The 10,825-nt window shown below is 46.5% G+C and overlaps 1 protein-coding gene across 1 annotated transcript in view; it reads right to left on the bottom strand.

Moving 5' to 3' along the window:
* Positions 1-329: 329 nt before the first annotated feature.
* vtnb (vitronectin b) overlaps positions 330-10,825 on the bottom strand; it is a 72,312-nt gene continuing 61,816 nt past the window's right edge. The window contains exons 6-9 of the mRNA XM_084178440.1: positions 1,951-2,106; positions 1,559-1,799; positions 1,144-1,250; positions 330-703 (exon numbers count right to left, since the gene is read on the bottom strand). Coding sequence (XP_084034566.1) covers positions 579-703; positions 1,144-1,250; positions 1,559-1,799; positions 1,951-2,106 — 629 coding nt within the window. The 3' untranslated portion in view covers positions 330-578. The remainder of the gene's footprint in view (positions 704-1,143; positions 1,251-1,558; positions 1,800-1,950; positions 2,107-10,825) is intronic.

The raw sequence follows: 10,825 nt of genomic DNA, 5'->3' as shown, positions 1-10,825 counted from the left end.
TCATGATTTAGGAGATGAGGAAATAGGAGGCAAGGATGGAAGGACGATATTGAAGATAATTGGAACGTAACCAGAGCTGAACTGGTTCTGTGCTGCCAGTTTGATACTTTGACCAGGGACCTAAAATAAACAAGAACAATCTCGCTGCTTGAGGTCATTTCTTATAGTGTGTCTGAAATGGCACCCTATTCCCTACATAGTGCACTACTTTTGAGCAGAGCCTAATGGGCCCTGGTCAAAAGTAGTGCACTATATAGAGAATAGGGTGCCAAAAAACGGATTAACCATCTATTAGAAGAAGAAAGAGAGGACACAAGGCAACAGAGAGATACAAATCATTAATCTTTTATTTCATCATGTCAACCTAAATATGCAGTGTGGACTGATGTATCAGGTTGACTTTCTTTGGTCAATACAAACAATGCAAGAATATCTACTATAGTATGTTTTCATTGTAAGCTACCGTTATGATTAGATCATCTGCATTGAACTTATGTAACTTTGAATTAACTGTCATCATCTGCTTGTATTGTCTATCGCTTTTCATCTCTTCTCTGACATCGGCTGGTACTGTCTGTCTATCTCTTCTCTTCCCGGTCGGGCTCCTGTTTGCAGCCTAGCCAGTACTTGGCAATGGATCGTGGGTAGGGAGGGCTGGCGAAGTCAATGCGTTTGGTCTGGAGATCCACCCTGTAGTATTTATCTGGTGGCAGAAAACAAACAAATCAATTGATGATCAGAACAAATAATAATAATATGCCATTTAGCTGACGCTTTTATCCAAAGCGACTTACAGTCATGCGTGCATACATTTTTGTATATGGGTGGTCCCGGGGATCGAACCCACTACCTTGGCGTTACAAGCGCCGTGCTCTACCAGCTGAGCTACAGAGGACCACAAGAAGCTGTGTGTGTGTGTATGTGATGAGTGTGTTTAATGAGGATGATGCGTGTGTGTGTCAGACCTGGGTCCAAATACTATTTCAAATATCTCAATTACTTTTATATCCATTTCAAAGTATTCCGTTAATTTTTTATTTTTAAGACAAGTAGTTGAATACTGGAATGTGTGTGTGAGTTTGATGCCTATGTTTGTGTGTGTGCGTGTGAGCATGCGAAGTGTGTATGTGTGTGTACTGTTACCTTTCTTGAAGAAGTAGACGTTCTGTACAGGCAGTGTCTTGTCATGTGTAGTGTGTGAGGGGATGTAGTCACTGTAGTCAGAGTCATAGGTGAAGCCTCCTCCCATCCTATCACACACACAACCACTGTTGTCAGCTCAAAATCTCCCCTAAGGTCCATATCTTTACCCCTCGCTACCGTGTGAACAATCAAACATCATCAAATCATCACATATAGAGAAATTAAGAGAATTGGCCTTACAAAAGCCTTTGTAAAAAGCACTGGGTTGTGCAGGCTTTTATTCCAGCCCAGCGCTAACACACCAGATCAGGTGGACACAGTTGCTGCTGTGTGATACGAGTTAGTACAGTACCAGTCATCAGTGCTGGGATGGCACAAAAGCCTGCACTGCATTAGGCTAGAGTACTATACCTACCAGTCGTCGTCATCAAAAAAAAAATCCTCAAAGTACGCAGAGCGACTTTGTCTGGCCCTGCCTCTCTGGCCCCGCCTCCTGTCCTTCCTCCTCCTATTGGCTCGTCTCCTGGGGGCGGGGGATGGAGAGGGAGTGGGTTTAGGGCTGATGTAGAGACGGCCCACCATGGCAGCGTCTATTGGGGACTTCATCCCCACCCAGTCTTTATTGATGAACCGTGGGCCCTTTTTGTGGCCCTGCACTGCAAAAAGAGATGGTAGGAGTTACTTTAAGTTAGGCAGAGTTAAAGACACTTTGACACACATGGACAAACATGCATGCACACACGCACGGAGACACGCACGCACACACACACACAAACAAACATACACACAAACACAGCTGTGTCTTACGGCCTTGGAAAAGCATTGTGAATAGGTTCTCCCAGGTATCGTCATAGTACAGGTTGGTGTAGTGCGTGAAGAGCACTGATGGGGAAGACTTAGTTAAGCGCACACACTCTTCGTGAGACGGCTGGTGCTTAAACTCATACTGGTAGTACTGATCCCCTGTGTAGGGAGAAATGAACGGTTATATCAATTCAAGTTAATTAAATCAATTCAATTAATGTAATTTCAATTTCATTCCAACCCAGCAAACTGGGAACATTCCCAGTTCTGTGAATATAACATTATACAATGTTTATTTTAGGGTGCAAAAAACATTCACCTGATGTTACAAGAACGTTCCAAGAACAACTTGTTTATGTTATTTAAAAGTTCTTAACATATTTCTTTAGGTTGTGGTAACATTATGGGGACATGACAAGAGATATGGTCCCAAAACACAAAACCTGTCCAGTTGTGCTGATTATAACAATGTCTTTATTAGGTTGCAACATTCCTTTGATTTTACAAGAATGTTGATAACAGCCTTTCTGAGTTCTTTAAAAGTTCCCAGAACATTTAATTAGGTTGTGGGAACAGTGTGGGTACATTTACAAGAGATAGGTTCCCAAAACACAAAATATGCTCAGTTGTGATGACATTCATACAATGTTTAAGGTAGGTTGCACAGGACATTCCTTTAATGCCTGGTCTACATTATATAAAGGTTCCCAGAACAGCATGACAGAAATATGCAGCATGACAGACATTTTTTGAACTACCAGTAGTTTCTTTGAGAAGATACAGTTGAAGTCGGAAGTTTACATACACCTAGGTTGGAGTCATTAAAACATTTTAGACCTCCACATGTCTGGTTCATCCTTGGGAGCAATTTCCAAACACCTGAAGGTACCACGTTCATCTGTGCAAACAATAGTACGCAAGTATAAACACCATCGGACCACGCAGCCATCATACCGCTCAGGAAGGAGATGCCTTCTGTCTCCTAGAGATGAATGTACTTTGGTGCAAAAAGTGCAAATCAATCCCAGAACAACAGCAAAGGACCTTGTATCTATATCCACAGTAAAACAAGTCCTATATTGACATAATCTGAAAGGCCGCTCAGCAATGGAAGAAGCCACTGCTCCAAAACCGCCATAAAAAAGACAGACTACGGTTTGCAACTGCACATTGGGACAAAGATCGTACTTTTTGGAGAAATGTCCTCTGGTCTGATGAAACAAAAATAGAACTGTTTGGCCATAATGACCATCGTTATGTTTGGAGGAAAAAGGGGATGGCTTGCAAGCCGAAGAACACCATCCCAACCGTGAAGCACGGGGGTGGCAGCATCATGCTGTGGGGGAGCTTTGCTGCAGGAGGGACTGGTGCACTTCACAAAATAGATGGCATCATGAGGAAGGACAATTATGTGGATATATTGAAGCAACATCTCAAGACATCAGTCAGGAAGTTAAAGCTTGGTCGCAAATGGGTCTTCCAAATGGACAATGACCCCAAGCATACTTCCAAAGTTGTGGCAAAATGGCTTAAGGACAACAAAGTCAAGGTATTAGAGTGGCCATCACAAATCCCTGACCTCAATCCTATAGAACATTTGTGGGCAGAACTGAAAAAGCTTGTGCGAGCAAGGAGGCCCAGGAAATTTTTAGTATGATTAAATGTCAAAAATTGTGAAAAACTGAGTTTAAATGTATTTGGCTAAGGTGTATGTAAACTTCCGACTTCAACTGTATATAAAGCGTTCTGTGCATTTGAACAACAGCATAAATACACCTTTTTCTGCTGCACATGCTGCCACTCTTTTGAAAAGATTAGATTATACTATTTAGAATGAGCAGCCATCTCACGAACGAACGAGTGCACCAGGGAGAACACAACAAGCATGCAGATGCAATAAGTGAAAATACATTATCTAACTAGGGATATCTAATATAATGTCACAAAGCATGATGCACTAGCCAGTTAACTTTCATTCTGAAATAACTTCATATTTCCGAGTTAGTCAGATATTAGTTCAGATAGACTTGAAATTGGTACGGGAACTAACTAGCTAGCAAGCTACCAGCTAGCTATAGCTAGCTGGCTGCTTATCAAAAGTAGATAACTGGTTAATTTGACCCAAAAAATTGACCAAATTATTTCTCAATGTTTCTCAAAATACTGTAACTGGCTAATTCATTTGATCATGCTTTGTGATACACCAGGTTTTATGCTGTTTTAGTCCACACAACATGTCGCCCTGTCACCTAAAGGAGAGCATTATGAACACTGGGGGAAACAAAAAAATTGGCCAGCCACAGTCATTTTTTGTCCTATCAGAGAAGGTTCTAGCTAGTGCATCCCTCTGTCCTCAAATCAAATCAAATGTTATTTGCCACATGCGCCGAATACAACAGCTGTAGACCTTACAGTGAAATGCTTACTTACAAGCCCTTAACCAACAATGCAGTTGTAAGAAATAAAAAAAAAGTGTTAAGTAAAAAATAGATAAGTAAAACATTTAAATAACTAATAATTAAAAAGCAGCAGTAAAATAAAATAACAGTAGGGAGGCTATATACAGTGGGTACCAGTACAGAGTCAATGTGCGGGGGCACCGGTTAGTGGAGGTAATTGAGGTAACATGTACATGTGGGTAGAGTTAAAGTGACTATGCATAGATAATAAACAGAGTAGCAGCAGCGTAAAAGAGGGGGTGGGGTGGGGGGGACAATGCATATAGTCAAATTATTCCACTCTTGCTGGATGTAGATGTTCGGTTTATCAGGTCACAGGCTCCCATGACTGTTATAATTATTTATTTATAAGTTAATTACAATTAGCTTTTTGCTTTAGCGCCATATGTACCTGATAGAGGCGCTCTAGTTTCACGTGCGGAAGCAAGCCGTCTGGTGCGAGAGACTCATTGGGAGGGTGACTAGAGCAGTCCCAGAAGTTCTGACTGAACAAACATTTGAGCGCCCCAGGACGGTCCATTTACTTTGTGCTGTTAAAAGTCAATTCGGAAAGTATTCAGACCCCTTGACTTTTTCACATTTTGTTACTTTACAGCCTTATTCTAAAATTGATTAAATTTCCCCCCCTCCCTCAGTTCTTTGTTGAAGCACCTTTGGCAGCAATTACAGCCTCGAGTCTTGTTGGGTATGACGCTACAAGCTTGGCACACCTTTATCTGAGGAGTTTCTCCCATTCCTCTCTGCAGATCCTCTCAAGCTCTGTCAGGTTGGATGGGGAGCGTTGCTGCACAGCTATTTTCAGGTCTCTCCAGAGATGTTCGATCGGGTTCAAGTCCTGGCTCTGGCTGGGCCACTTAAGGACATTCAGAGACTTGTCCCGAAGCCACTCCTGTGTTTTCTTGGCTGTGTGCTTAGGGTGGTTGTCCTGTTGGAAGGTGAACCTTCGCCCCAGTCTGAGGTCCTGAGCGCTCTGGGATAGGTTTTCATCAAGGATCTCTCTGTACTTTGCTCCGTTCATCTTTGTTTCGATCCTGACTAGTCTCCCAGTACCTACCGCTGAAAAACATCCCCACAGCATGATGCTGCCACCACCATGCTTCACCAGAGGGATGGTGCCAGGTTTACTCCAGACGTGACGCTTGGCATTCACGCCAAAGAGTTCAATCTTGGTCTGAGAGTCTTCCAAGCGGGTTGTCATGTGCCTTTTACTGAGGAGTGGCTTCCATCTTTCCACTCTACCATAAAGACCTGATTGGTGGAGTGCTGCAGAGATGGTTGTCCTTCTGGAAGGTTCTCCCATCTCCACAGAGGAACTCTGGAGCTCTGTCAGAGTGACCATCGAGTTCTTGGTCACCTCCCTGACCAAGGCCCTTCTCCCCCGATTGCTCAGTTTGGCCGGGCGGCCAGCTCTAGGTAGAGTCTTGATGGTTCCAAACTTCTTCCATGTAAGAATGATGGAGGCCACTGTGTTCTTGGGGACCTTCAATGCTGCAGACATTTTTTGGAACCCTTCCCCAGATCTGTGCCTTGACACAATCCTGTCTCGGAGCTCTACGGACAATTCCTTCGACCCAATGGCTTGGTTTTTGCTCTGACATGCACTGTCAACTGTGGGACCTTATATAGACAGGTGTGTGCCTTTCCAAATCATGTCCAATCAATTGAATTTACCACAGGTGGACTCATCTCAAGGATGATCAATGGAAACAGGATGCACCTGAGCTCAATTTCGAGTCTCATAGCAAAGGGTCTGAATACTTATTTAAATAAAGGTATTTCTGTTTTTTTTATTTTTATAAATGTGCAACAATAAAAAAAAAACAGTTTTTGCTTTGTCATTATGGGGTACTGTGTGTAAATTGATGAGGAAAATAATTAATTCAATCAATTTTGGAATAAGGCTGTAACGTCATGTCACGGATTCTGCCGAGGCTGCTCCTCCTCCTTGCTCGGGCAGGCTTCGGCGTTCGTCGTCCCCGGAGTACTAGCTGCTGCCGTTCGATGTTATCGGTGTTTGTTTAGTTTTGTCTGTATTGTTTACACCTGTTCGTCATTATGTTAATTGTTTCCCTTATAATTACCCCTGTCTCTCATCTGTACTTTGTGTGTGATTGTTTTCCGCTTCACGGTTGTCTATTTTGTGAGCGGGTTATTTCCTCCCTGCGTGGAGTTATTTTCTGTGTCCTTTTGGATCCTTTTCGTATTAAAAGTACGTATCCGAGAGTTCTGTGTCCTGCGCCTGACTTCGTTTACCGCATCTCACAGACAGTCGTGACAGAATCACACACCTTACCATGGAGTCAGCAGGAGCGACGGCACCGACTGGATCACTCGAGGCAGCGATGCTCCAAAATCTGGGTGCCGCTATGGATAACGTTATGAACACTTTGGGACGATGGGAAAGAGGAGGTTTGCCCACACCTCCTCCAACGATACCACCACCATCGGCTACTCCTATCGTCTCACATCCGTGTGTGGGGCAGTGTGTAGGTGTTTCCGTAGGGGCAACGACGGTGGAAAGTCAGAACCAACTGCCCGCAATGCACATTCCTCCTGAGTATGCCGATTTGGCAAGCGCCTTCTGTAAGAAGAAGGCGACTCAATTACCACCTCATCGACAGGGGGATTGTGCGATAGACCTCCAGGTTGGCGCGGCGCTCCCTCGCAGCCATGTGTATCCTCTGTCTCAGGAGGAGACGGCTGCTATGGAGACATACGTCACCGAATCCTTGAGACAGGCATACATACGGCCTTCCACTTCTCCTGCGTCCTCAAGTTAATTTTTTGTGAAGAAGAAGGATGGGGGTTTACGCCCGTGTATTGATTACCGTGGTCTCAATCAGATCACTATTAAATACAGCTATCCTCTCCCTCTGATTGCTAGTATGACGGAGTCATTACACGGGGCGCGCTTCTTCACAAAATTGGATCTCAGGAGCGCTTACAACCTGGTGCGCATTCGGGAGGGAGATGAGTGGAAAACAGCCTTCAGTACCACCTCGGGTCACTATGAGTACCTCGTCATGCCATACGGTCTAATGAATGCTCCTTCAGTCTTCCAATCATTTGTAGACAAGATTTTCCGGGATTTGCATGGACAGGGGGTAGTGGTGTATATTGATGACATTCTGATATACTCCGCTACACGTACCGAGCATGTGTCCCTGGTACGTCGGGTGCTGGGTAGACTGTTGGAGCATGATCTGTATGTGAAGGCAGAGAAATGTCTGTTTTTCCAGGAGTCCATCTCCTTCCTGGGACACCGGTTGTCTGCGTCAGGGGTGGAGATGGAGATTGACCGCGTTTCAGCCGTGCGTAATTGGCAGACTCCAACTACAGTAAAGGAGGTGCAGCGGTTTTTGGGTTTTGCCAATTACTACCGGAGGTTTATCCGGGGTTTTGGACAGGTAGCGGCTCCCATTACCTCCCTGCTAAAAGGGGGCCCGGTGCGTTTGCAGTGGTCGGCTGAGGCGGACAGGGCGTTTAGTCATTTGAAGGACCTGTTCACCTCAGCTCCGGTGCTGGCACATCCGGATCCCTCTTTGGCGTTCCAAGTCGAGGTGGATGCGTCCGAGGCGGGGATCGGTGCTATACTGTCTCAGCGCTCGGGCACGCCTCCAAAACTCCGCCCCTGTGCTTTCTATTCTAAGAAGCTCCGTCCGGTGGAGCGTAATTATGACGTGGGGGGCATGGAGCTGCTAGCTGTGGTCCAGGCCCTGAAGGTGTGGAGACATTGGCTTGAGGGGGCTAACCACCCTTTTCTCATTCTGACTGACTCCAACCTGGAGTACATCCGGGCAGCGAAGAGACTGAACCCTCGTCAGGATAGGTGGGCCATGTTTCTGGCCCGGTTTGTCTTTGAGATCACGTATATCCCCGGGTCACAGAAAGTTAAGACAGACGCCCTGTCCTGACGATATGACACAGAGGAGAGGTCCATTGAGCCCACTCCCATACTACCGGAGTCTTGTCTCGTGGCACCGGTGGTGTGGGAGGTTGACACGGAAATCGAGCGGGCGTTACGTACCGACCCTTCTCCCACAGAGTGTCCAGAGGGACGGAGGTACGTGCCGCTCGAGGTCCGTGACCGACTGATTTATTGGGCTCACACGTCACCCTCCTCTGGTCATCTTGGTATTGGTCGGACGGTGCACTGTCTTAGCGGGAAGTACTGGTGGCCCACCTTAGCTAAGGACGTGAGAGTTTACGTTTCTTCCTGCTCGGTATGCGCCCAGTGTAAGGCGCGTAGACACCTGCCCAGGGGGCAGTTACAACCTCTCCCCGTTCCACAACGGCCGTGGTCTCACCTGTCGGTGGATTTTGTCACGGACCTTCCCTCCTCCCAGGGGAATACCACGATCTTGGTCGTTGTGGATCGGTTTTCTAAGGCCTGCCGTCTCATCCCTATGCCAGGTCTTCCTACAGCCCTACAAACGGCCAAAGCCCTGTTTACTCACGTTTTCCGGCACTACGGGGTGCCTGAGGATATAGTGTCTGATCGGGGTCCCCAGTTCACCTCTAGAGTGTGGAGGGCGTTTATGGAACGTTTGGGGGTCTCGATCAGCCTTACCTAGGGTTTTCACCCTGAGAGTAATGGGCAGGTGGAGAGAGTAAACCAAGATGTGGGTAGGTTTCTGAGGTCCTACTGCCAGGACCGGCAGGAGGAGTGGTCGGGGTATATTCCCTGGGCAGAGATAGCCCAAAACTCACTCCGCCACTCCTCCACTAATCTCACTCCTTTCCAGTGTGTGTTGGGCTATCAGCCGGTTCTGGCACCCTGGCATCAGAGCCAGATCGAGGCTCCTGCGGTGGATGAATGGTTTCGGCACTCGGAGGAGACATGGAACGCTGCGCACGTCCATCTGCAGCGGGCCATCAGACGGCAAAAGGCGAGCGCCGATCGCCACCGCAGTGAGGGTCCGGTTTATGCACCGGGAGATCGGGTCTGGCTCTCGACCAGAAACCTGCCCCTTCACCTGCCCTGCCGGAAGCTGGGCCGGCGGTTTGTGGGGCCATTTAAAGTCCTGAGGAGATTGAACGAGGTATGTTATAGGTTACAGCTGCCTGTTAATTATCGCATTAACCCCTCGTTCCATGTGTCTCTCCTCAGGCCGGTGGTAGCTGGTCCACTCCAGGAGAATGAGGTACGAGAGGCCCCTCCGACCCCACTAGACATCGAAGGGGCTCCGGCGTACTCAGTCCGTTCCATCGTGGATTTGAGGCGTCGGATGGGGGGTCTGCAGTATCTCGTGGAGTGGGAGGGGTACGGTCCGGAGGAACGGAGCTGGGTCCCTAGGAGGGACATCCTAGATCCCTCCCTGTTGACAGAGTTCCACCGGAGTCACCCAACTCGCCCTGCTCCGCGTCCTCCTGGCCGTCCCCGAGGCCGGGGTCGGCGCACGGCTGGAGCCGCGCGTCAAGGGGGGGGTACTGTCACGGATTCTGCCGAGGCTGCTCCTCCTCCTTGCTCGGGCAGGCTTCGGCGTTCGTCGTCCCCGGAGTACTAGCTGCTGCCGTTCGATGTTATCGGTGTTTGTTTAGTTTTGTCTGTATTGTTTACACCTGTTCGTCATTATGTTAATTGTTTCCCTTATAATTACCCCTGTCTCTCATCTGTACTTTGTGTGTGATTGTTTTCCCCTTCACGGTTGTCTATTTTGTGAGCGGGTTATTTCCTCCCTGCGTGGAGTTATTTTCTGTGTCCTTTTGGATCCTTTTCGTATTAAAAGTACGTATCCGAGAGTTCTGTGTCCTGCACCTGACTTCGTTTACCGCATCTCACAGACAGTCGTGACACGTCACAAAAAGTGGAAAAAGGGAAGGGTCTGAATACTTTCTGAATGCACTGTATAGCCTTAGAAATAAGTTTCATGTAATCAATAACTTGCTAACATCAGATACCATCCATATATTAGCCATTTCTGAGACTCACTTAGATAATTCATTTGATGATACAGCACTACCAATACAAGGATATAACATCTATAGAAGAGACAGGTGTTGCTGTATATATTCAGCGCCCTGTAATGCTAAGAGAATATCTTATGATAAGTGTTATTGAAGTGTTGTGGTTGCAGTTTCATCTGGCACATCTAAAGCATTTTCTTTTGGGGTGCTAACAGTCAGTATCTAAATAATATGTGTGAAATGCTTGATAGTTGTATGTGATGTTAATAGAGAGACGTCTACTTTCTTGGGGACCTAAATATTGACTGGTTTTCATCAAGCTGTCTGCTCAACAGGAAGCTTCTCGCTGTAACCAGTGACTATAATCTGGTTCAGGTTATTAATCAATCTACCAGGGTGTTTACAAAAACTACAGGAACAAGATCATCCACATGTACTGATCACATTTTTACTAATACTGTAGAACTTTGTTCTAAAGCTGTATCCGTACCCACTGGATGCAGTAATTACAA

The sequence above is a fragment of the Coregonus lavaretus genome (assembly GCF_964263955.1).
Source record: "Coregonus lavaretus genome assembly, chromosome: 15".
NCBI lineage: Eukaryota > Metazoa > Chordata > Actinopteri > Salmoniformes > Salmonidae > Coregonus > Coregonus lavaretus.
This window is presented reverse-complemented; position numbering and strand designations above follow the sequence as displayed.